Raw genomic sequence first — 26,806 nt, 5'->3', positions numbered from 1 at the left:
CTTAGAAATTTAATCGCTGATAGCAGAAGAAATCAACATATGGTCCAACCTCTCTTAATTTTTTTTTCCTACGTACGTCTTAATTAAATTCTAGAAGACAACTTGGCATGAAATGATGAAAATATGTGGCATAACTTGGAATAAATCCTATCCGAGCTAACCTTGAGGTGATTGACCTCATGCAGTCAACTCTTATAGGAAGTAGCTAGGAACTCGTAATTCTGGAAATTAATTTCATTAGAAATTAAGCTACATTCCCTTCTCCAACTCTGAAACACATTCTCTCTCTCTCTCTCTCTCTTTTGGAAAATTCTCTCCCAAGGATGGCAGAAATTATTGCATCTTCAGCATCTTCAGCGTTTCTCCAAGTGGTGTTTCAGATCACAGCAAATTTTCTCATAGAAGAGGTGAAATTGATGCACTCTGTCCCAAAAGAGATTGAAGATCTCCAAACTGATGTCAACATGATTATGGCAACTCTCCAAGTCGCTACCATGAATCCCTCGCAACCTCTAAAGCTTTGGCTGGACAAACTGAGAGATGTTGGGTATGACGCCATAGATTTACTTGACGAGCACAACACTGAACTCCAACGCCGGAAATTGGTCCATGCTGCTGAGGTACTTATTGCAAGAATTTATATTAAAGATATTAATAATAATTTTCTTTTAAAAAAAAAGAATTATTATTCAACAATTTAAATGAAGTTGCAACAAAAATAAAACAAATAATAAGAAAGAGAGAGAGATGGCAAGTTGCCATTTTACCCTCAAAAAAAAGAAAAGAAAGAGAGAGCGATACCATAATTTTATTACAACTATTCACTATTCAAAATGTACAACCCAACAACATTTTTACTAATCCGAATAGTACCATTTTCACACTAATATGAAAATTGCTAATTTTTCTCTATTATCATATACTAATTCCAAATTTTGCTATTCTAGCTCCCATCTAAACATAGAAGAATAGGAAAAACTATCTCTAAGTTGTCATGCAATCGAACAATCCCCAGTAATGCAAATTCATTGTTGTCTCATTAAGTAGTATATGTGCTCCGACTTTCTCTGAACGAAGAAGACTCTTCTGTTATGCTCCTTCCGGAGCTGACAATTAATGTTAAATTCAAAGTGATTGTTACTAAGGCCAATGTGCGTGTCCTATGCTCATCAAGAGGACTTGTTGAGTATAACTTCAAAAACTATAAGATTGATTTCGAATGAAGAATCCAAACCATTAAAACCGATCTACTTCTCGAGTGATCTATTTACATGCAAAAATTTAAAATTTTCAAATTTATTTAATACAAAGTCAAGCAGTGAAAAAAATAAAGGTTTTTTTTTAATGCATTTATTTTTCATCATTTTTGAACACTTAACTTTGCACTAAATGAATTTAAAATTTTCAAAATTTTGCATATACATGCATCACTTGTGAAGTAGATTGATTTCAATGGTTTGAGTTTGATGTTTAATTAAAGCCAATCCAATAAATTTTGAAGTTATGCTCACCAAGCCCATTTGATGAGCATAGTACCCAATAGCTTTACTCTTATTTACATTTTGTTGGAGTCCAAAGTAATTATATTTGGACCTTTCTCAAATATACTTTTTTTTGAAGGTCCAAAGTAAATATACTTCTTAATATTATAACTACCTAGCTATTGATGGTGATATACATGTATAATTCGTAATTTTGCATTTACTCGTGTATTATATGTAGTTGAAGTCTTGTTTTTCCTAACAAAGTAAAATCTTCATTGCAGCTACGTAATAATTTAACCATTTTTAATCTCAAAAGGCTGATTTATCGGCATGACATATCCCACAAGATAAAAGAGCTTTCATCAAGGATGAAAGAAGTTTTTCAAAGGCATATCAACTTTGGTTTGAATGTCAATGAATCTTCTCCTATTAAGCTTGAGATAACCACTTCACTTCCTCCATTTCACATTGTTGGGAGAGAGAATGAAAAGAATGAGATAATAGATAAGCTCATTCCATACAACAATGTGCAAGTGGGAATCTTGGCCATACATGGGTTGGGTAGATTTGGAAAAACAACACTAGCTCAATTGGTTTACAAAACGAGATTTGAAGCAGTTTTATTGAATTGATCATTTTAAGTTTTAAAATTAAAGTTTCAACAAATTCTTCACAACAAGAATGTGTTTTAAAGACAACAATTTTCCTTGATATATAAAATGTTTATATATAATTGAGCAAATTAAAATTGTCAAGCATACAAAAGTGCTTTGATTTATGAAAAATGGCATTTAATAAAGATTTCATTCAAAGTGATTTTCTACTTTTGTTGGTCTTTGGGTACAAAGTAATTAATTTTGGACCTTTCTTATATGGACTTCATGATATATATAACACATTTTCATTGTCATCCATATATCTAATTTGTAATTTGCATTTACTCATAAATTACAGCTGAAGTCTTGCTTTTCCTAACAATTTAATTTTTTTATTGCAGCTACGTGTCTGGTTATCCCCTTTGAATCCCAGTAGGTTATTTTACGAGAATAATATGTCCCACAAGATAAAAGATCTTTCATCAAGGGTGAAAAAAGTTATTCAAACGCGATCAGACTTCGGTTTGAATGTCAATGAATCTTCTCCGGATAAGCCTGAGATAACCACTTCACTTCCTCCAACTCACATCGTCGGTAGAGAGGACGAAATGACTGAGATATTATTAAAGCTCATTCCATACAGCGATGTGCAAGTGGGAATCTTGGCCATTCATGGGCTGGGTAGAATTGGAAAAACAACACTGGCTCAATCGATTTACAAAGAAATAGACAAAAAAGGAGATTTTAACATGACACTATGGGTACATGTCTTGTATGAGTTTGATATTGAGAAGGTGACCCGTTCAATTTTAGATTCAATGGGTGAGCGGCAGGTTGGTGACATTAATTTGGATACCGCTCAAAAACTCATACAAATGAAGCTGGAAGGAAAGAGATATTTGCTTGTGTTGGATGATTTCTCGAATGAGAATACACTTGTATGGGAGAAATTGATTCGACCATTACAAAAAGGAGCACCAGGAAGTGTAATTATTGTTACCACAAGTACTCGGTTAGTTGCAGAAATGGTTTCCACAATTTCTCCCTACCACCTTAAAGAACTACCAGGATACGATTGCTACTCTTTAGTCGCCCAGTATGCTTCCTGCAATAATAGATATGCAACCACAAAGCTGAATACATTGAGGAGTGAGATTATCAAAATATGTAAGGGAATGCCTGAGGAGGCAATCGATTTAGGCGTCCGACTTAGTCGGGAGCCTGATGAAGAGAAATGGAATGAGATAATTGTAAAATGGGGTGAGGGGCAAACATTTTCGAAAGAAAGTAGGTCTATCGACTCTATGAGATTGCGATACTCTGGGCTTGACCCAGATCTAAAGCCTTGCTTAGCATACTGCTCCATAATCCCCAAAGGTAAGCAGTTTGAAAAGGATTGGATAGTCCAATTATGGATGGCACAAAATTTCATTGCGAAGCAACGTGAGCAAAACATCGAGGGTATAGACAATTACTTTGACAGGTTGGTAGCACATTCATTTTTCCAGAAAACAGGGATCAGTCTTGATAAAGGCCGATATGTGTATAGAATTCCTGATCCAGTTCATGAATTTGTGCGGCACATCTCATCTGAGGAGTGTTGCATATTTGAAGTTGGCAAGGATAATAAGCCAGCTAAATCGACCAGACATATTTCAATTGTCTTCACAAGAGAGCAACTTTCTTGTACCCCCAACCGATTCACTGAAATCTATGATTGCAAGGGCTTATACACACTCTTAGTCATCGTAGAGGATTGTTTGATTAATCATCCTCTAAGGTTACCCGATGATATTTCGAATAGCTTACCAAGACTCCGAACTTTAGATCTAAGCTATTGTAAACTTGATACTTTACCAACCAATATTGGAGATCTGAAACATCTTCGTTACCTCCAACTCCGGAACTCAAACATCCAAGAACTCCCAGATTCGATTGGTAAACTTTACAATCTTCAGACATTGGGTCTTCGGAATTGCTTCTTACTAAGAAAATTGCCTAACGAGATCAAGTGTCTCCAGAAACTCCTACATCTCGATTTGCACCTAGATTATTCACGCCCAAATGTCAACCACCTTGATTTACGCCCAATTGTCAACCAAATGGTGTCATCCTGTGAAAATTTGGAGTCCATGCCACCAGATATAGGACTACTAACTAATCTACAAGTGTTATCCCGATTTGTAGTTAGCACGAAAAGGCATTGTGGTTTAAATGAATTGAGGAACCTAAATAGCATTCAAGGAGAGTTGTCAATCTCAAACTTAGATCTTGTCAAGAACTCTAATGATGCTACAGAAGCAAATTTACAAGAGAAGATACATGTTAAAAGGTTGGAGTTTCTTTGGAGGGGAGATAGAGTGATGCATGAACGTAGCAAGGAAAGAAGAAGAACAGAAATGGTCCTAGAAAATTTAAAGCCAAGCAGTAACATTAAAGAACTTATCATAGTGGGCTATACTGGAGGAGTTCTTCCTTCTTGGTTAGGATCAGGGTGCGATCTCGCCATGTTTCCTGATGATTGGATCCCTTCAGGTGTAACGTATCTTTGTATCAAGCAGTGCCCAACACTCCATGAGTTGCCAAAGAGACTAGAAACTATCAAGGCATTGGAAGATTTGGTGATTCAAGATTGTAAAAACCTTGTATCCTTGCCGAAACTTAAGAACCTAAAATTGCTCACAAGGTTAGAGATATCAGGTTGTCACTCGTTTGAATTCCTCCCAAGGGAGGGGTTGCCAGATGCTCTCCATTTTCTAAGCATCAGTGATTGCCCTTTATTTAGTAAGCAATTTAAGGATTTGAAAAGCCTAGATCGGATAAAGATTAAGCATGTCTCTTCGGTATGGATTGATCAGAAGCACTTGACTTCTCATAGAACACAAGGTACTTCTTTCATTATTATTTCTCTTTGTTGTGTTTCTTTTTTTGATTCAAAGTCAAATTAGTCATATGAATGTAATTGTGTTTTGTTTCACATGTTACTAGGAGAGAGCTCATCGTAGAGAATATAGGCCACTGTAAAGCTTTGCCCTGAAGATCAGAAGAGGAGACGGCTCAACTTACGCTTGGATCACGGTAACTTCATAAAAAAAAAAATGCTAGAGCTAACCGATAATGTGATTTCTATAGTTATACAGGTTTTATCATTCTCATAACTTACTTTGTAACTCATGTAACCATCTCTTACGCTGTGCCATTTTGCACGAGTATTGTAACATTTGGCCTTACAGCAATTCAAAATTTCATTCAAATTCAACAGGTATAGCTAGGTATATGTATCAAGTATAAATTTCATTTGTAAATATATAACCGGGGTAGGCTATCTTGCTTTGGGAAGTAAAGAGGTGTTTTACTTCCCGCTCATATCTCCATTTTTAAAGTTCAAACAGTAGATCTGAACTTCTCAATATGATCTTCAAATTAATATGTGCTTGGAAACCAAATTTTACATTTTTTGAAATTTTTTTACTATTTTTTATAATTTTTTAAAATCCCAATTTTTCATTAAATAAAAAATTAATAAAAATTCAGAAAAACACTGATTTTCAAAAATTCTAAAAAAATAGTAATTTTTTCCAAAAAAAATGTAAAATTTGGTCTCCAAGCACATTTCAATATTAAGTTTGTGTTGAGAAGATCTGATCGACTGTTTGAACTTCGAAAATGAAGATATGAGCGGGAAGTAAAACACCCTCTTTACTTCCCAAAGCATCGATCCTAGCATCACTCATGTAATCCTTGCATTATGTAATTACATTGAACATGCTCTGTTCCGGTCAATGGATATGGAATTATAAATTATAACATGATCTTAATTTTACATGTCATTTTTGTATGTTAAAACATGGAAGAACTTGCTTTGATGTTTTATTATCTTATTGATAACATATTTCTTACAATGAAACTGTAAATTTTTTTCTTTTTGTCCAGGCCTGGCATTGATGATGTAGAGAAAGAGGGAAGAAATGCAAACAACTTAATTAGATAAGCCTGAAAGTGTACAAGAGGAGGAATAATTACGTGAGGTCATGACATCACTGATAGGAGGCAGAGATCTGATGCAGCTTTGGCCACTTATATGTGCCTAAAATGTCAGATTAATTGAAAGCCATGTGATTTCTCAAATTGCTTATGTGCATGGATAATTAATCAGAAGTTAAATTTTCTTGTTAATTTGTAGGGTATTCATGAAGGGGCAGAGGCGAGGAAGCTGGGGTTGGATCAGAGTGGTATATTAAATAATATAATAGGGCCTTTCTGTGTTTTTTAAGCTTCTGAAACTTTAGAAATCATGTGCATTTCTTTCTCTGACAGATGTCTCTCTTTAAAATATATATGTGCAGTACTGTAACTTGTATTGTTCTTTTTGTTATTCATTTTTATTTTGATTGAACCGAATAGGCTCATACTCCTATTGATTTTTTTTCTTCAAAAATAAATGCCGTAGGAAAAAATACTTAGTTCTTGTTTGTAATGGGTTAACAGTTATTAATCAAGCTTTCTTGTGGTTTTTGTGAATAAGAATGACACCCTTATTATCCAATCAAAGAAGAATCCAGTGCTAAATGTACAGATTATGTTATATTACTATGTTTCCTTTTCTATTGGGATTTCTTAATCCCTTTTGTAGTAGAGGCATGAGTATTTGAACATTCATTAATGTACTCTGCTTTTGAAGCAGTATCTCTGTCATGAATATTCTTCTGATTATTCTTTCTTCCTTCTACTGCCCCTCCGTCATCTCTTGTTCTTATTTTCTTCTTTTCACTTCATTTCATCTTGAAGTATAGATGGTGTCTTAATGTTTTTAAAAAAAATATTGATTTGTGTTTAAACTTTAATGAACGTACAATTTTTTTATACAAATTGTTTTATTTAAATCTTTTTTACTTTAAAAAAAAAGATATTTCCTTTCTGAATCAATGTTTAGAAAACAATAATAATAATAACATAATAACAATATTATTATAATTACAGTGCGCACTCGAAAGAGAACCTTCAACCAAAAGAAATAGTAGTTGTGACAATTAACTTGAGTTTGATGACCCATATTTTTCCTCAAAAAAATGAAAAAGTAAAAGTATAAAAGTTGCCAGCGCATTAATAAGAGAGTAGTTTAACAAAAAAAATTCTATATCATCTTGACTTCCTTAATACTTAGATTAAGCACATAATTACAAAATTAGTTTCACTTAAAGATGTTCTATAGGGCTCTGCCGCTCGGTGAGAGTAGTTTCCTCTCTCCAGTGGAGTCATTCGAGTTTACTACTGGAGTCTGCTGTCCTGTTTGTAATGGAGAGGCTAAGTTTGTTAATGCCGGGCGAGCTTAAGATTTAAGTGCTGTACAGTTTATAACCAAGTTATCCACATCTTATATCCATTTTGGTCAATAACTAAGTTTGATACAATTTGATATTTATTTTGGTCAATAACTAATTATTTTGTGATATAACTAATTATTTTGGAATATAACTAATTTTGGTACAATTCGATATTTATTTTGATCAATAACTAAGTTTGATACAATTCGATATTTATTTTGATCAATAACTAAGTTCGATACAAATCTAAATCATAAATTCTAAACCCTAATACTAAACCCTACTCCTACTCTTATTCTTAATATAAACTAAAAACTGAAATTAGAAAAGAAGAAGAAAATTATCTAATTCGAAGGGATTGAGAATCAAATGAAATTGTGACAAAAAATAAAACCAGTGGCTATTATTTATAGGACTGAGGGGTGGCCCTAGAAGCGGCCATGACCGCATTTCATAGAAGTGGCTCAAAATTCTGGCCGCTTTGCCTAGATGCGGCCACCTAAAGTGTGGCCGCTTCTAGAGGATGCGACCATGGTATTTTTATAATTTTCATCAAAAGAATAGTGTTTTGGTTTATTATTTTTTCAATTATGGTATATTTAAAAATTTCGGGTATTTATGTTGTGGTCTTTTTTTTTCCGGCTTATAGATTGTAGTCTTTTGATTGTTTTTGTTGGTGCGAGCCATCAGCCATGAAGTGGAATTTTTTTCATAAACCATAATTAAAAAAATTAATGTTACGGAACCAATACGATTACTTTTTTTTTTCAAAAAGCATAAGGACTGTGGGGTTCCCACGGTCTCTAATTTTTTTTTCCAGACCGTGAGAACCACACGGTCTTGCAAATTTTTTTATTTTTTTATTTTTCCACACTTTCACGAAAATTACCACAGAAGATATGGAAAAAATTTGCAAGACCGTGGGAAGGGTACGGTCTACCCAAATTAAACTCAAGACCGTGGGAACCCCACGGTCCGGTCTTCATTTTTGTTTTTTCCTACCCGAGACCGTGAGAGCCTTCTTCCTCAGTGCGTCTCTTCTCCATTTTTTCCTTCCTTCCATCATCTAAATTTTTTTTTGTACTCTCATAATTAGAGTGATTTTTATTTTAATTACATAAGTTTGTATATTTTTGAAAGAGGAACAAAAAGAGCTTCAGATCTACAAATTTAGTTAGGTATGTGTTTAATTCTTTTATTTTTGATAAATAATCTTCAATTATGAATAAATGAGTAGAATAGATTGTTTATGTAGTAATTGTAGTATAAATAAATGGTTTATGTATAATTTTTTCTTTTTGTAGTATAAATAGTTTATGTGTATTTTTTTTATTAGTATAAATGGTTTATGTTGTAATTGTTGTATAAAAAAATAGTTTATGTAGTAATTTATTTGCATGTAGGTTTTTTTAGTATGCATGTAGTAATTGTTGGATGATTTATTTATTTGCATGTTTTATGTAGATACATGGTTTATGTGCATGTAGTTTTTTTTAGTGTAGATGCATGTAGTTTTTTTTAGTGTAGATGAATGTAGTAATTTTTGGATTATTTATTTATGGTTTATGTAGATGTATGGTTTATGTGCATGTAGATTTTTTTAGTGTACATGCATGTACTAATTATTGAATGATTTATTTATTTGCATAGTTTATGTAGATGCATGGTTTATGTTCATGTAGTTTATGTACAAATGGCCAATTGTGGGAGTTACCAAAGCCGGAAAAATTACCTCTTCATGTGTTGACATAATTTTCAATGCTATAATAGTGGCTTACATAGTTCGTCAAATTTAGACGTAACTTGCAACACACCGCTAGGACATGGTCGCAAGGAATGCTAGTAAATTGCAGTTTTTGACACTGACAAACAAGCATCCCCACCTCTCCAAATGAAAATCTAACTTCATACTTCATATCTCCCTTCACTCCCTACAATCAATAAATTAAAATAATTACATGTTACCATTTATAAATTTAAACTGATAATTTAAGTAAACAGCTGACATACCGTTCTGACGACTCCATTATGAACTACGACCTCAAAAACGTTGGGCCCCATTGGTATCACTTCATGCTTTAATCCTTTTGAAGTCCGATATTGTAAAACTGATAATATGTTATTTGAAAATCTCATTCCTCTTTGAACCCATTGTTGAGCGACCTTACCTCTTTTCACATACCAATTCACAATTTTGTAAAATGTGCGCTAAACTATTGCTGTTACAGGCAGCTGGCGAGCCACTCGAAATACGTTGTTCAATGATTCTGATCTATTTGTAGTTATTATACCCCACCTATTCAGGCCTCCGTCATGACATTGTGCCCATTTATGGAGTTGCAAAGGCTCTTCTTCGAGATTTTGCAACCGTTTACCACACCACATGACATACTGATAAGTAGTAATACTCCTGTTTTTTTATCAAATCCATACCCTCATAAAACCTCAAAGGTTTCATCTTACACACAAATTTCTTGAATAATTTTTTGATAATTTGGTCCTTGCACAACTTGTAAACATTTGACGCAATATGTTGAGAACATAATCGATGAACTGCTTCACCCCTTTCCTCACACCACCCTAAACCAGGTCTATCAAAAACTGAACGGATTGCAGCATGCTGGTCTGATATAACGCATATCCGACCAGGACCGACAACATTTTCACATACAAATTGCATAAACCAGCCCCAATTGGATGAACTCTCCTCATCCGCAATCCCGAACGCAATTGGCAATAATTGTTGTTCTGCATCATAAGCGCATGCCATGAATAATTTTCCTTTATACCTGCCAGATAGGTGTCCAGCTGATTTGAATTATTACAATACAAGTAATAAATCCTAGTTGATACTCAATTCGGTTGCAAGTGTACAACCTTGTCAAGTAGTACTTAGGGATCGTCTCCACAGGGACAAGTTGGAATATCAAAATCTAACCTAACAATTTAATTTAGTAAAAGAAAGTAAAAAGGAATTTGTTTGTTCAAAGGTTGGTTTGATTATGATTATGTTGAATTAAACTAAAGTCTCTAAAGCAAAATCTGATTTTTATCAAGTATGAGAAATTAGGGTTTCTTAGGGTTCCTATCCACTAGTGTTATGACTAATTGGTTTATTAAATTTGTTCTTTTAGTTATGAAGGCACAGTTGGGTGTTGTAGGTACAAAGGGATATCTCTATATTAATACCATCTTTAAATTAGAATAAACGTCACCTCTCGGTACTTGGCTACTCTAATCTAAAGTCATTAAGTTCTTACTGTCCCAATTGATCTAGAAAACTATCTTTCACCTCTCGGTACTTGGCACAATTTTCTAAACTATTGGGTGAAGCCCGTATAAGACAAGCGTCACCTCTCGGTACTTAGCCTATCAAATACTCTATTCCTTATGGTCTGGACCTAATATTCAATTTCTCAATTGCAAATACCAAATCCTAGGGTTTCATGTGATTTCGATTAAGTCTTCACAATCAATTAAAATAAAGAATAGATCATAACAAAGAACAAGAATATATAAAATAAAACCAACTAAATCATAACAAAAGTTTCAAGTACAATCCTAATCAACCCTAGAAAAGCCCTTAGCCAGTCATGGCTAAGACACAAATGAAATCAAAAAGAGTAAAAGAGTTCCAAAGGAAAGAAAACAATAAAACCGGTTGATCGATTTTTGCTCTCTCCTCCCTTCTTCTCTCTTCCTTGCTTTTCCTTGCTTTTCCTTGTTGAAACCCCAGAAATTATGTCTAAAAAATGTCCTTAATCTGTTCTACAAGTTCCCTTTTTATACCCCTACCAAAACCTAAAAATAACTCCCTAAAAATAGCAAATTCGGGCTCTGAACCGCCTTATTGCGGGCCGCAATAACATCTATTACGGGCCACAATGAGTGGAGGCAGTTAAGAATTTGTCGCGCAGAAAACTGTAACTCATTCGTGCCGCAATGGATTTGGTTGCGGGCCGCAATGAAAGTGCAGAAAATCTGTAAAAGTCATTTGCAATGGATTTGGTTGCGGACCGCAATGAAAGTGCAGGAAATGAAGTGGCTCTGACTTGTTTGGTTGCGGGCCGCAATGAGTTCATTTCGGGCCGCAATGAAAGTGAAAGCTGCTCCAAACTTCGTGCTAACTTGCTACAAATCACCCGTATTGCTCCTTTAAGCTCCAAACACTTGATTACCTGCAAAATAAACATAACTAGGGCAGTAAATTGAACTTTTGGACATTTCTAATCTAATCAAACCTAATTTAATCAAAACTTGGCTTAATTTACATAACAAACCCTAGGTTTCAATAGATACAATTTCGGCTTATCACCAGCATCTACACTTATAACTGGTCGGGGATATGGCCATGATTCAATGCATGGACCAAAAGCCCATGCCACACGGGTGAAAATACGGATACCCATTTTTGTAGATGGTTCGTGCTCAATTACATATTTTGTGCCTGGGATAGACATGTGGATTGCACCGAGCAGAGAAGGTAGCAGTTCGTAGGCATTTTCCCAAGAACCAAATAAATCAGCAATCGCCAACTCCCTTCCTCTTCAAATCTTGATGTATGAAGGTTGAACTATTTTGTATTGATTTCTAACTACAAACCGACATGCAATCATCCTGGTAGTCAGCTGACGACTGTCTACTTTACAAGCAATACTGTAACAATTGTGCTCGTCTGGGTTTGTTGCAATTGTCCAATTTCCCGTCTCAGTGGTTTTTGCGCATAACCTCCATGGACACCCCTCTGCTCTACATACAACTATATAGCCAGTACGATTGGTATATTTTTGTTTTAATTCTAAGTTATTATCTAGGGCAAATGCACCCTACTGGGATTTAAGATCGTCTTTGGATTCAAATATCTGTCCCACTGAAAATTGACTGTCAATTCTGGGTGGATAACCAAAAAATATTTCATCCTTGTACAGCATCGGCACATCATCATTAAATGCCGGAAAAGGATGCTACAATCCTCGATTAATAAAGGGAATAGAATTTACCCACTCCTTCATTACATCTTGCATTCTAATTTGATCCTCCATTTCAGCCATATTATCTTCCCCGACAGTTGAGCCACCAAGGTCAGAGTTTGTGTCTGAGCTAGTATTATTATTCATCTCGTTAAAACGAGTTACCAAATCATCCACTATCGGTATTTTAGGTGGGTCATCACAATATATGGGTAAATCAGACACCGTTGTGTCTCTACTACTTCCAGGTACACTACCCGGATATGGGTCATAATTGGTATGACTAACAACTGGTACTGACTCAACCACTAAATCAAGAAGTTTAAAATTCAGTACCGAGTGACATATTCAAGCATCATGTGCCATATCGTTTCCTCGTCTACGCTAAATAACTGGTATTTTTCTGCTGAGCCAGGTGGTGCCGTGTTCAAATGAGCCTTGATTGTCAGATCGAACTGACTAGGGATCAAATGAATGCTAACATATATATGTTTTCTTAGCTCATCAAGACTCGTTGAATTAGTAACAGGAAATGTGCAGGTTGTTGCGTCTGAAATTTCGCGTCCATAATAAACATTTATTATCACTTGAGACATTATATGAACAAAAAAAATTCACAATCAATAATCGATATCATTTTCAATTTTACAACCTAAAATATGATCGTCATTGAAAAAATAAACTTACTACAATCTTTAGATGAAAGCTACCAATACACATAAACTATTTATACTACAAAAAGAAAAAATTATACATAAACCATTTATACTACATCAACCATTTATACTACATAAACAATCTATTCTACTCATTTATTCATAATTGCAGATTATTTATCAAAAATAAAAGAATCAAATACATACCTAACGAAATTTGTAGATCTGAAGCTCTTTTTGTTTCTCTTTCAAAAATATACAAACTTATGTAATTAAAAAAAATAAACACACTAATTATGAGAGTACAAAAAAAATTTAGAGCAAGGAAGAAAGAAAGAAAGAAGAGAGAAGATGAAAAAAATGGGGAAGAGATGCACTGACTCGATGAGGAAGGAGGAGTCACGGTATGATTGAAAAAAACAAATAGGAATCGGACCGTGGGGTTCCCACGGTCTTGATTTCAATTTGGGTAGACCGTGTGGTTCTCACGGTCTGTATAAAATTTGCAGATTTTCTGTGGCAATTTTTGTGAAAGTGTGGAAAAATAAAAAAAAAATATTTGCAAGACCGTGTGGTTCTCACGGTCTGGAAAAAAAATAATTTTAGAGACCGTGGGAACCCCACGGTCCTTATATTTTTTGAAAAAAAATCTAATCATATTGGTTCCGTAAGATTTATTTTATTAATTATGGTTTATGAAAAAAATTCCATGAAGTGGGCTCAAAAGTATTCTCCTGTTGGGTTCAAAGCTGAAACAGATGCAATAAATACATTAATTACTGGGGCAGGGTTTATTTACCTAACCATATATATATAAACTAGTATCATGCCCGTGCGTTGCAACGAATTATATTATAAGAGAACATTAAAAAAATCTCATACAAAATAACATATTTTCATTAATTTTTTTTTGACAAAATGACAATAACATTTTTAAATGGCATATTAAATAGGGAGACGCGCGTGTTATTTTGATAGCAATAATTAGATCATTGAGAACATAAATTTTTTTTTTCTAAATACGATTTTATCTTTCTTAAATGTTTTTTTTAACTTCTAATTTAATACTGTTATAAATTAGGATATTAAATAGATCAACTGATTCTCTTTTAAGCAGTGTAACACAAATGGAACTTCTAATATATTTTATAGGATCGCCTTGTATGATATGTATTTCACCACTAAGATTTATTATTCTTCTTTATTTATTTTATAGTTATGATTATGTATAGAAAGAATCATATATTAAATTTATCTAGACAAAGAAATAACTTAGTAGCGATAAATATTGAATTATAAATAATAGATAGATATAGATATGTGAAGTTACAAATTAAAGCCTAAGTTGCAAAAGGCACTATCAAAATCGATGAACTAAAAGATTAAACTAAGTCATGGTTAATGCTAAATTAAAATTGACTTTGTAAATTTGAATATTTTTTTGACCTTATTTTAAATTTATGTCAAGATTAATTTTCAGATTGCTTGTTTCTTGAGATTTCATTTCATAACAAATACTAAATGTAGATACATTAATGACTTAACTTTAATCAAATTAGTTTAACTGGTAAAAAAATTCACTCTCATGACAAATAAGGAACAAATGAAATAAGAAAACATAATTATATCGCTAAATTGGAGAGGGAGAAATAAGGAATGAATGAAATAAGGAAACAAATTATATTGCTAAATTTCAGATTTATTTAATTCTAATTGTAACACATAGTGTGATGGCATGTGTGGCGAGTATGTTTTTAGTTAAATTTAGACTTCTACACATGATTCAGATGTATTTAATCAAAAGAAGACATATTACGTAATTGGAGGGCTGGGATTAAATCTGAAATTTCAACTTTCAATCGTAGCCGTTGGCAGATCAAACACCCAACGTGCTTAATAATAGAATATGTGTGTGTGTATTTTTCAAATTACAATCACTCTATTAAATCATTTCACAGATTGGTAGCACAAAGTTGTTTGTTGCACTTTCAAAGAAAGGACCCGCTATCAGCATCATAGGCCTTCATTCATGCTAGCTACTCGGTCAGCAGGAGATAATAAAAGATAACAACATAAATTAATACCTGATTTCATTGAACCTCTATGTGCTCGCTAACAAGTATAATATAGATAAAACTGATATTTTGGTTTATTTAACTTTCTTTTTCAACTATTAATTAAAGCCCAAGAAAAAAATACATATATAGGAAACCTAACTATACACTTCAATTTTTCAAAAGAATTAATAAAAAATAAAGTACCAAGAAAGAACATGAAATAAACTAACAAAGGTAATCGATTATCTTAAAGAAATATTTGGTTTTATGTTGCAATTATATGATTTGAAAGTAATTAGAGGAATATATAAGAATTCATAAGAGAATATTAGTTTTGTTCATACAATAAGAATATATATATGGATTTGTTTATGTTTTAGAAGTTAATAAATTCAATTTACGGGAAAGGAATTTATTTTTCTTTTTCTTAGAAAAATAGATGGAACCACATCAATAGTACGGTTCTAGTCAGTGCAAGTTTTTGGATCACAGATTTGTCTGAAAATTGTTGAACAAGTAGCAAGATAGAAGGCCTGCGATGCTGATCATAGCGGGCCCTTGTTTTAAATCGACAACACAATTTTTTGCTACTTCGTCAGTGGGAAGATTTAATAGAACAGTTATGGCTTCATGCAACATATGAAACTTCCAACCATATATGCAGCACTATTCTGATTCTATAGTCTGTGTGTTGCATGAAGCGAAAACTGCTATGTTAAAATCTTTACCTCAAAATAATAAAACACTGATATAGAGCGATTGTAATTTATAAGTAGATCAAGAAACAAAGAAAAGAATCATGCTCATATAAGGCACACAAAAAATGTGTGTAGAAGAATAATTGAATATGTAGAATAAGTAATGTGTCCACAATAGATTGTGAAAGATAAATGAAAGGGAATGCAATAATGATCTTGTTAGAGAAGAATAGTAAGGAAACTGATTAAGGGTAATTGCGATTGAATATATAGCAACTATATGTGGACAGATTGATGAAAGACTTGACTAATTAGAATGCAATTATTAAACTAATGTATTTATTGCTATCTTGAATAATCAGCGGATGCAATAATCAAGAGTGAATTGGAAGGAAAATATTTATTGCCATTTTGAATAATCAACGGGATGCAATAATCAAGAGTGAATTGGAAGGAAAATATTTATTGCCATTTTGAATAATCAACGGGATGCAATAACCAAGAGTGAATTGGAAGAAAAATATTTATTGCCATTTTGAATAATCAACGAGATGCAAAAATTATTATATATACTTGCGAGTTTACACAAAAATTATGTAAAAGTATTTCATAAAAATCATAATATCTATTTTAACAAAGCTCGTATTACCTATTCATTTATATTAGAAATGAAAAATAAACGAATTCTGCAAATTGAGATTTAATTGTTTACCTCTTGCAAAATTCTTAGAACGGAACAGTCAAATCAAATAAATTTTGTTTACCCTCTAGTAAGGAAACTGATTAAGGGTAATTGTAATTAATTGCGACTATATGTGGACAGATTGATGAAAGGCTTGACTAATCATAATGCAATAATTAAAATGATGTATTAATTGCCATCTTGAATAATCAGCGGGGTGCAATAATCAAGAGTGAATTATTGGAAGGAAAATATTTATTGTCATTTTGAATTGTCAACACGATATTGCAATAACTAAGATTTATTATCCTTCTTTATTTATTTTATATAGTTATGATTATGTATAAGAAGAATCATATATTAAATTTATCTAGACAAAGAAATAACTTAGCAGCGATAAATATTGAATTATAAATAACAGATAGATATAAATATGTGAAGTTACAAATTAAAGCCTAAGTTGCAAAAGGCACTATCAAAATCTATGAACTAAAAGATTAAACTAAGTCATGGTTAATGCTAAATTAAAATTGACTTTGTAAATTTGAATATTTTTTGACCTTATTTCAAATTTATGTCAAGATTAATTTTCAGATTGCTTGTTTCTTGTGATTTCATTTTATAACAAATACTAAATACAGATATATTAATGACTTAACTTTAATCAAATTAGTTTAACTGGTAAAAAAATTCACTCTCATGACAAATAAGGAATAAATGAAATAAGGAAATATAATTATATTGCTAAATTGGAGAGAGAGAAATAAGGAAACAAATTATATTGCTAAATTTCAGATTTATTTAATTTTAATTGTAATACATAGTGTGACGGCATGTGTGGTGAATATGTTTTTAGTTAAATTTAGACTTCTACATATGATTCAGATGTATTTAATTAAAAGAAGACGTATTACGTAATTAGAGGGCTGAGATTAAATCTGAAATTTCAACTTTCAATCGTAGCCGTTGGCGGATCGGACACCCAACATGCTTAATAATAGAATGGAGATATGTTTTTTAACCAGTCACGAAGTCCCCACTAGTTTACAACTTGCACCTGATGGAAACTACTGAACGCATGACAGCTTGCACCTGATGGGAACAACTGAACGCATGGGCTCAAAATGTATGCATGACAGCTATGATTCTAAAATTATTGCAACTTGCACCTTGGTACGTGAATTCACATCCCCTCACGTTACCTGACTGAGTACAATTAAATTGGACAGTCAAAGATTAAAATTTTTAACTTGACACGAATCACAAAGCACAAATAATACTGCTCCTCTGTATTCTGAACAGGCACCGGCTCTTATTAAATCTGGGCTGTCCGTTTCAATTTTGTTGTGTATATGTATATGTATATGTATATGTAGATGTACAAATGTATATGTATAAATGTATATGTACATATGTATATGTATCTCCCTACCTTATTAAGGAGCTTAATGTCTAGATCCTGCAAGGGTTCTGATTTACTGTTTTTTTTGTTGATTGAATCTGAGCCATCTAAATCTTTCTTTGATTAAATACATCCTTTATACGTGTAGAAGTTCAAAATTAGTTAAAATTGTACCCGTTACACGTATCGCTACATGTATTACCATAGGTATTTTGATTCTGCACCGTCGGATTTCAATCAAAAATCGTGCAAATTAATCTATGATGTGTAAATTTTTTCGCTGGAGCGCTGCGCCTCTCCCAGCAAATTATCTCTGTGCCCCCCTCCCTCCCCGACCCCTTCTTCCAAAGAAAAAAAAGAGAGAAAACCTAATCGCCTCAGATCTCTGCCACTCCGTCTCTCTCCCCGATCCCTTCCCCGCTCCCTACACAAGCCCGTCTCCCGATCCAAACCCTAGACACCGCCCTCCCCTCCCTCTCCTCTCTGCCTCTCCCTTCGCACTTGTCCCCCTGCACAAGCCCGTCTACCGATCCAAACCCTAGACCCCGCCCTCCCCTGCCTCTCCTATCCGCCTCTCCCTGCGCTCTTGCCCACCCCTTCCCCCGATTCCAAGCAACGAGGCGGACGTTCGCCGAAGACATTTATGGTGCTAATTGTCCTGAGTGGATCATGAGCATGGAGGTGCGTTTTTCGTACCTTGGATATGAAATTTAGTTCTTCGTATGAGTGTTATAGTTACAGTACCAAGGAATGGTACTACTGTTCCCAAGCACATTTGTCAGATTTTTTTTTTATTTGGGTTTGTGGTTTGGGTTTTATGAGTGTATTTGTGTTAATTGAAAGTAGGGACTAAATAATGAAGAATCATACCAGTACAAATTGGCTTGGACAGAGTTTAGTTGATGCTGCTTTTTTCTATTATTGTAGGCTTGAAATGCTCATGGAATTTACTGTGTTCCTTTATACGATACTCTTGGTATATTACCTTACTTTTGTTTATTTTTCAAGTTTTTTATTTTCTGGATGTCTCTGTCACAACACCAAATTAATGATTAATTTTTAAATCGTGTTACCAGGTGCTGGTGCTATAGAGTTCATTTTACGCCATGCAGAAGTTGAAATTGCATTTGCAGAGGGAAAAAAAATCGGAGAGGTACCACTAATCCAAGGATGTCGTCTAATACTGACATATGAAATGTTTGACTAAATTATCGCTTTAAATTTTTCAGTTGCTCATGACATTACCACCTGTAACCGAGTTCCTTAAAAGTAAGTATTCATGCCAAATATCTTAGTTGTTGTAAAGTAATTTAGTGGAATTGGATCCTTTGGTGCCCAATAGTTTTAACATGTCTTGTTTTTTAAAGGTAGCAAGCAGTCACCTACTAATAAAATTTCCTTTAAAAAAAACAAAATATATTTACAACAGCAGTACATCATAAAATTAGGTAAACGTAAATGATCATTAAGTGGGATGAATGTTCGGGTGTAGTTGTTGCCAAACTAGCGATACATAAGAATGAGATACAAATATGTGATTAGTGATAAGTGTATTTTCTTTATGTTTCAGCTATTGTTAGCTTTGGCAAGGTCAAATCTGAAGAAAGAGAAGAGATAGAAAATCATGGCTTGCCAACATATGAACGGAGTGACTTTTTGTTATTGGTATGTTCCAAGTCATTATAATATGTTTCCTTGTCAGTAAATATTTATTTATTCTCATTTTTTATGGTACATAAAACCTGCCAGTGGGATCCCTTAAAATAGCAACTCCCAATTAAAACCCTCTCTTAGCCTTAGTTAAGATCAACAGTGCACTTAGCACTTGACCCAGTATAGTCTTGGTGCTATCGGTGTCAAAAGTGCAAACCCGCACCGTTGCTTGAAATAGCACCCTAACCCTAATCTTGTTTCCTGTTAGACTGCCGCTAACCCCAATTTGAGAAGAAGCCTTAAACTTGAGTTATTTTTTTGTCTAATCTTTGATTTTTTTTATCTCTTTTTTTGTTTTCTTGAGGTGAGAAGAAATTGGGAAAGGTCATCATCCAGACAAGTGGAAGGAAGGTGCGAACAACACTACTACAGTGAGGGGTGATCGCAAGATTAATAACAATAAGCTACTCCCTAAGAAGAAAAGGTTTTATCCTTTTTCGAAAGTCTAATTACTTTTTATTTTTATTTTTATTGAATTTTATCTTATGCTAAGATGATAAATCAACTTAAATTAAATATAAATGGAAAATGTTGCAGAAATTTGGACAATTGGTTATGGTTTAATTTACGCGTTCTATTGATGCTGGAATCAAATGGACTGTCATCTTCTGTACAACAAATTCATTAATTTCATGTTTGTCTTTGCTGTTGTTTTTTTAATTTAAACTGAAACAATGAATTTTTCTGGTACTTATTTGATCTTAAATGTTGAAAGGTTTACTATGCTCTACTTCTATATATTTTCCTTATAACTGACAAAATTTAACCTGGCCCAATTAATAAGCAATTTTAGTTGAATATCATTTAATTAGCTGTCAATTTGTCTGGAGGTATGATGAAATGCAATTTACTGATCAAATATGTGAGTGGAAGTTATTCAATTCTTTTTTAAAGAAAATTCATGAATAACTTCTTATTATCTTTTTTATTTTCTAATGCACCTGCAAACAAAAGTAACATCAGCAAGTCCTAATTAATAGTTTAAAAATCATATGTAAATTTTGTCTTGAAAGAGTAATATGACATGAAAGTTTACGTCGTCTTGAAAGAGTAATATAACATTAATTCTGTTAAAAGAAAATTTTGTTTTCACCAGTATTGATTCAGTAACTCTCTTTATATCGCAGAGATCAATTGGATGGAAATGAATTAAGTGTGAGATCCGGCATCAATTCTAGGGGAACTGCCAGGTCACGGCGGAGGCAGAGGTGTGACAGCTCCTCGATCAAGGCCAAGGAGACCTCGCACTTCATCCAGCACATGACCATTCAAGCCAAGTGATCCCTTTCTGGATCCTTCGATGCTGCGGGACAAAGGGGAAGAGCTTGGTGTTGTCGAGGTTTACGACAAGCACGCCAGCTTGTGGGAGTCGGCCGAGCCGATACCAGAAGGATTCGATGGATCGACTTCTGCCACGTGGCTTTCAGCTGCAGCTTCTGATGAGAGGCTTTATTACCATTTCTCTCCTTCTTCTGTTCTTGGAAGTAATTATAGGGTTTACTTTTACTACTTAGTTTATTTAAGTTTTGATGTAATTAGTGTAGTTAATTGTGTTGATTATCTTCTCTCTTGTGTAATGTTAGTAGTTCTGATTATAGAATTATCTGATCTCAGTATAGAATTATCCTCTCTCTTTTGTGTCGTGGGTCTATTTGTGTCTTTTATTTTTTCCATTCAACCCCAATAATTATTGCAGTTGTTAAAAATTTAAGTTGTCAACATGTCATTGAGAATTTTACAGTCACCTTCAAAATAATGAACTTATTAGTTCATTGCCTTTATCCTTGGTCCACCCCCCAAATCTAAAGGAGCTGTAAGTTATCTTTCGAATTAGTAACTTCGAACTCATGCATCTTCGATTACTTAATAAATAATTTGTAGTAAGTTGCAATTGGAGTGGACATGCATCTTCAATTACACAAGTTGGTATTGCAATTTTCTACAAAGTATAGAACTTACACCATTCATTTTGCATTTGTATTTCAGTTTACAATTGCAATGCTGGCTTGGTTGGCAGACCACAAATTCTATTTTTTGTTGAACAATGATTACTTAGATGCATTTTAATCTTAAAAATTTATTTATGATATAGTTAGTTAATTTCAAAATTTCGGGGCTAGGTTTAGAGGGGAAGCGGATTTCAGACACAGGAGCTCCATTTGTTGTGTGTTAATATGTCATTTAGTTTGAGAATTTTTTTTATGAAAATATGTAAATAAGATAATATATATATATATATATGAGGAGGGTTCAAATGCACCCAAATGCACCTTATCTTTTGGTCTCCAAGCACATCTTAATATATAGATCACATCTAACGGTTCGGATTGACTATTAGGACTTTGAAAACGGAAAAAAAGAATTTGAAAGATGGGATGCATTTGGGTGCACAAAAATTTGGGTGCATTTGAACCCTCCTCTATATATATATATAGGCTGTGGCTAAATTGCTGCTGGCAGCATTTCAAGCGGAGGTGCTGCCGGGGCTTTTTTTTATTTTCTGATGTTCAAACAACAAATCCAAACCGTTATATGTTTAATCTATATTATAATCTACTTGGAGGCCAAATTTTACATTTTTTGGAATTTTTTTACTATTTATTAAGCTGGTTTGAAAACCGCTGATTTCAATGCTGCAGAAATTTACTGAAATCAGCGGTTTTCAAACCAGCTTAATAAATAGTAAAAAAATTCCAAAAAATGTAAAATTTGGTCTCCAAGTAGATTATAATATAGATTAAACATCTAACGGTTTGGATTTCTTGTTTGGACATCAGAAAATAAAAAATATGGTGGCAGCACCTCCGGCTAAAATGGTGCCGGCAGCAAATTAGCCGGACCCTATATATATATATATATATATATATGATATTTAATATGTTATTTAATGGATGTTAAATAAGAAATATTATTTGTCCTTTAGTCTAATTTTTTTTATGATAATATGTTGTTTTGTGTGAGAATTTTTTTGTTATCTTGTAATATGTTTCCGTTGCAACGCACGGGCACGATACTAGTAAATGTATATGTATGTGTATGTGTATGTGTATGTGTATACATACACATACACATACACATACACATACACATACACATACACATACACATACACATACACATACATAGATGGGCTATGGTGCATTGCAATGCATGGAGGGGTTTGTGCATTGGACTATAAATCTAAAATTCAAAATTCAAATGGCCAATCCAAACCGCTCATCTTGTTCTCCATATTAATATGTGCTTGGAGACCAAATTTTACATTTTTCTGAATTTGTTTACTATTTATTAAGTATTTTACAAAATTGTTGATCCAACGATGGCTGCTGATTTTACTGTTTTGTTAAGCCACCGTTGGATCAACAATTTTGTAAAATACTTAATAAATAGTAAAAAAATTCAGAAAAATGTAAATTTTGGTCTCCAAGCACATATTAATATGGAGAACAAGATGAACGGTTTCGATCGGTCATTTGAATTTTGAATTTTAGATTTATGGTCAAATGCACAAACCCCTCCATGCATTGCAATGCACCATAGCCCATCTCATACATAGATGAGCTATGGTCCAAGCACATATTAATATGGAGAACAAGATGAACGGTTTCGATCGGTCATTTGGATTTTGAATTTTAGATTTATGGTCCAATGCACAAACCCCTCCATGCATTGCAATGCACCATAGCCCATCTCTACATATACATATACATATACATATACATATATACATATATACATATACATATATACATATACATATATACATATATACATATACATATATACATATACACATATACATATACATTTATGTATATGTATAAATGTATATGTATATATGTATATGTATATGTATATGGCTGTGGCTAATTTGCTGCCAGCAGCATTTTAGCCGGAGGTGTTGCCGCCCTTTTTTTTTTTTTGATGTCCAAACAACAAATTCAAACTGTTAGATGTTTAATCTATATTATAATATACTTGGAGACCAAATTTTACATTTTTTGGATTTTTTTTACTATTTATTAAGCTAGTTTGAAAACCGCTGATTTCAATGATGCAAAAATTTACTGAAAACAGCGGTTTTCAAACTAGCTTAATAAATAGTAAAAAAATTTCAAAAAATGTAAAATTTGGTCTCCAGGTAGATTATAATATAGATTAAACATCTAACGGTTTGGATTTGTTGTTTGGACATCACAAAATAAAAAAAAGGGGCGGCAGCACCTCCGGCTAAAATGCTGCCGGCAACAAATTAGCCGGATCCTATGTATATGTATATAAAGAATTATGACATTACTTCATAAATATATCAAATGTTTTATTTTTTGACATTTACTCTAAACAACAAATTACAAATGCAAATAAGAAACTGCTTGTGCAAATTTAACTGTATAAATTTCTAAGCCATCTACTCGAACTTTTGTTTAGAGGAATTGTTGGGTTTTTAGCTAGCACAAGTGGGCTTGAAAACCTTGTTCTAACTAAAGCGTTTGATGAAGGATACTGGTATGTGGTACCAGTGATTTCTGGGATTATGATATTAGTAAATGTTTGGGCAAGGATCGAGGCCTTTGACTGAGCCCTCTCACATGCTGTCTTTTCTGGATTTTAGATAGAAATTATATGATAACTGTGAGATGATGTTTAAAATTCTTTTGTTTAATGCAAATGGGTATGCAATTGTTTTTTTTTTCTATCCTAATAGAGTAATAAGGTGTCAAATGTTTTTTTTTTCTATCCTACATTTTTTCTATCCTAATATATCAAATGTTTTTTTTTTCTATCCTAATAATACCTTATATTTAGTTTTAAATAAGGTGTCACTTTCACAAAAGTTTTGGCTTCGTGGGTTCTTGAATATTTTAGCATGATCCTTCATTATTTGGTTGGTGCCAGTTGCCTGTCACATTGTGCTACAGAAACATAGCATACCAAAATTGTAGTTGGTGCTACACAATTAATTATTTAATTTCTGTACCAGTACCGTAAATTCAAAATGCCGACGAAAATCATTCTGAGCAAATCAGGCCCGGACGGATAATCTTGAGTTCTTTACCGAAATTGAAATTTTAGGGTAATAAACAATTGACCAACCAGTTTGACCCAGAAATGACTGGTATGATATCTTAGCTGCTTGTGTTTAATTCAGGTTTTCTTTTTTACCTATATACTTTGATCGCATGTCCAATAAGCTCCTACCCTACAGTCCTCCCACCAATTTTTTTTATTAATATCCTCTGTTAAATATAAAATTACAAATTTGCCCATTCTCTGTTTTTTTTGAAAAAAATGCTTAGGTTTTTTTTTTATTAATATCGTGGCGGTGTAATTCTTCTTAAAACCGTTTGAAAAATTCTGGCAATCCTGATGATTTTTTTTTTGAAAAATCGGGAAGGTACGTAGAAGCTAGATATTCCGACATTCTTATTAATATCCAACTTTAAATATAAAATATTCAATTATATTCAAGATTCAAATTTATTTTTAAATCTACCAAACTGCAAAATTATTTTAAGATTTCAGATTTTTTTTTAACCAATTAGAATAATTGGAATGTTTGATATATATGTAATTTTATTTTATGGTTATATTTCATCAAAGATTCTGGAAGTTTAACCGTCGATAGTCCTAAATTAATTTTTATTACAAAAAGTCCAATTATATATATTTTATTTTATTTTGTAGTTATTTTTTACCGAAAACCTTAGATGTTTAATCACCGATAGCAGAAAAAAAAAACAACATGGTACAACCTCTCTTAATTTTTTTCCTACCGTCTTAAATTCTAGAAGACAAGTTGGCATGAAATGATGACTAACCTTGAGGTGATTATATTGACCTCATGCAGTCAACTCTCCCTTATCTGCTATAGGAAGTAGGAACTCGTAATTGCAATTAATTTCATTAGAAATTAAGCTACATTCCCTTCTCCAACTCTGAAACACATTCTCTCTCTCTCTCTCTGTTGGAAAATTCTCTCCTTAGAGATGTACGTAGTAGATAAATGAATTAGCTGATCAGGAGCTCTTGGACATGCTATCTGATAACTCTTATGATTTTTAGTCTGATTCAGTCTTGTGAAAAACGGCCATTTAGGCCGATTAGTCATTGGCAGCAATCAAACTGTTACAAATTTTTTGGACTAATTGGCATATAATTTCTAATTATGGCCGATTGTTTCCGGTTAATCACTTGGCGGTACAATGTCCATCCGACGAGTGCATACCGTTATTTACAACACTGGTCTGATTTTAGTAATTGAGTTGTGAATTGTGATGCAGTTGTTTTGATGGCATGGTGTAGCCTATTAACTCTTAGGTTTCAAGAACTTGCCTTTAGTTTAGTGAAAAATACACATGGCTCTTATGTATGAGGTCATGAGTTTGACATCTACAAAGTGGAGAAATTCTCTATATTAATACATAGGGGTTTAAAATGTGTTGGGTTCCTTGACCCTCAACACATTTAAATATGAAATCAGTGAGCTATGCTCACTTTTATAAAAAAAAAAAAAATTAAACATTATCTTTTATTTCTCATATATAATAGTACTTCAATCTTTATTTTACTAAATTAATTTAATTAGCATATTAAAAATATTTTACACCATGTACCTAGCAATCACTGTATTGACAATATATATATTTTAGTGATACACAGGCGATCCTTTCTTCTTTTTCACCGATTTTAGCAGCAATTAGCGGTATGGGAGGGAGTAGGTGGCCCATCACATGTATTTTGAAGAGAAGGCATATCCGTCATATTAATATTGTATTAATATTAATATCTAGTTTTAATTTTAATTAATTAAATAAAAATAGGGTATTAATAAAATAAGTGAGTCTAGATGGAAAAATAAATAATTTGAATTTTTTATTGGTATATATTTAAATAATTAAAGTTATGATGAGTTTATATATACATTTCTCTTTAAATTAATTATTTTAATTATCATGCGAAATAATTATTTTAAAATTTAAAATTAAAAAAGAAAAAGCAGAAGAAAAGAACATGGTCCAACCTCTCTTAATTTTTTTCCTACAGTCTTAAATTCTAGAAGACAACTTGGCATGAAATGATGAAAATATGTGGCTTAACTTGGAACAAATCCTATCCGAGCTGAGTGGTAACCTTGAGGTGATTGACCTCATGCAGTCAACTCTCCCTAATTTCTATATAGGAAGTAGCTAGGAACTCGTAATTCTGGCATGCAATTAATTTCAT

General features: G+C 33.0%; 1 protein-coding gene and 1 long non-coding RNA gene across 3 annotated transcripts; both read left to right on the top strand.

Annotated features, from left to right (window-relative positions):
• Positions 1–242: 242 nt before the first annotated feature.
• On the top strand, positions 243–6,476 carry LOC144557433 (putative disease resistance protein RGA3). Its single transcript, XM_078306001.1, has 4 exons — positions 243–620; positions 2,482–4,966; positions 5,069–5,158; positions 6,014–6,476. Exons 1-3 carry the CDS (start codon positions 324–326, stop codon positions 5,083–5,085), a joined length of 2,799 nt encoding a protein of 932 aa, XP_078162127.1. The 5' UTR covers positions 243–323; the 3' UTR covers positions 5,086–5,158; positions 6,014–6,476.
• Positions 6,477–18,286: 11,810 nt separating this feature from the next.
• On the top strand, positions 18,287–20,312 carry LOC144557439 (uncharacterized). 2 transcript variants are annotated; one of them, XR_013512663.1, is made up of 7 exons: positions 18,287–18,550; positions 18,797–18,845; positions 18,946–19,022; positions 19,099–19,138; positions 19,440–19,534; positions 19,887–20,006; positions 20,120–20,312. It is a non-coding gene; the product is annotated as an uncharacterized LOC144557439 (long non-coding RNA). The 2 variants fall into 2 exon arrangements; XR_013512662.1 differs by lacking the exon at positions 19,099–19,138 and having other exon boundaries at positions 18,289–18,550.
• The last annotated feature ends 6,494 nt before the right edge of the window (positions 20,313–26,806 follow it).

This window comes from Carex rostrata, chromosome 7, assembly GCF_964058835.1.
Source record: "Carex rostrata chromosome 7, lpCarRost1.2, whole genome shotgun sequence".
Classification (NCBI taxonomy): Eukaryota; Viridiplantae; Streptophyta; class Magnoliopsida; order Poales; family Cyperaceae; genus Carex; species Carex rostrata.
This window is presented reverse-complemented; position numbering and strand designations above follow the sequence as displayed.

Coding starts and splice junctions, on each gene's coding strand:
- LOC144557433 (XM_078306001.1), top strand. CDS start 324: ATGGCAGAAATTATTGCATCTTCAGCATCTTCAGCGTTTCTCCAAGTG. Junction 621..2,481: donor AATTGGTCCATGCTGCTGAG/GTACTTATTGCA, acceptor TTTTTATTGCAG/CTACGTGTCTGGTTATCCCC.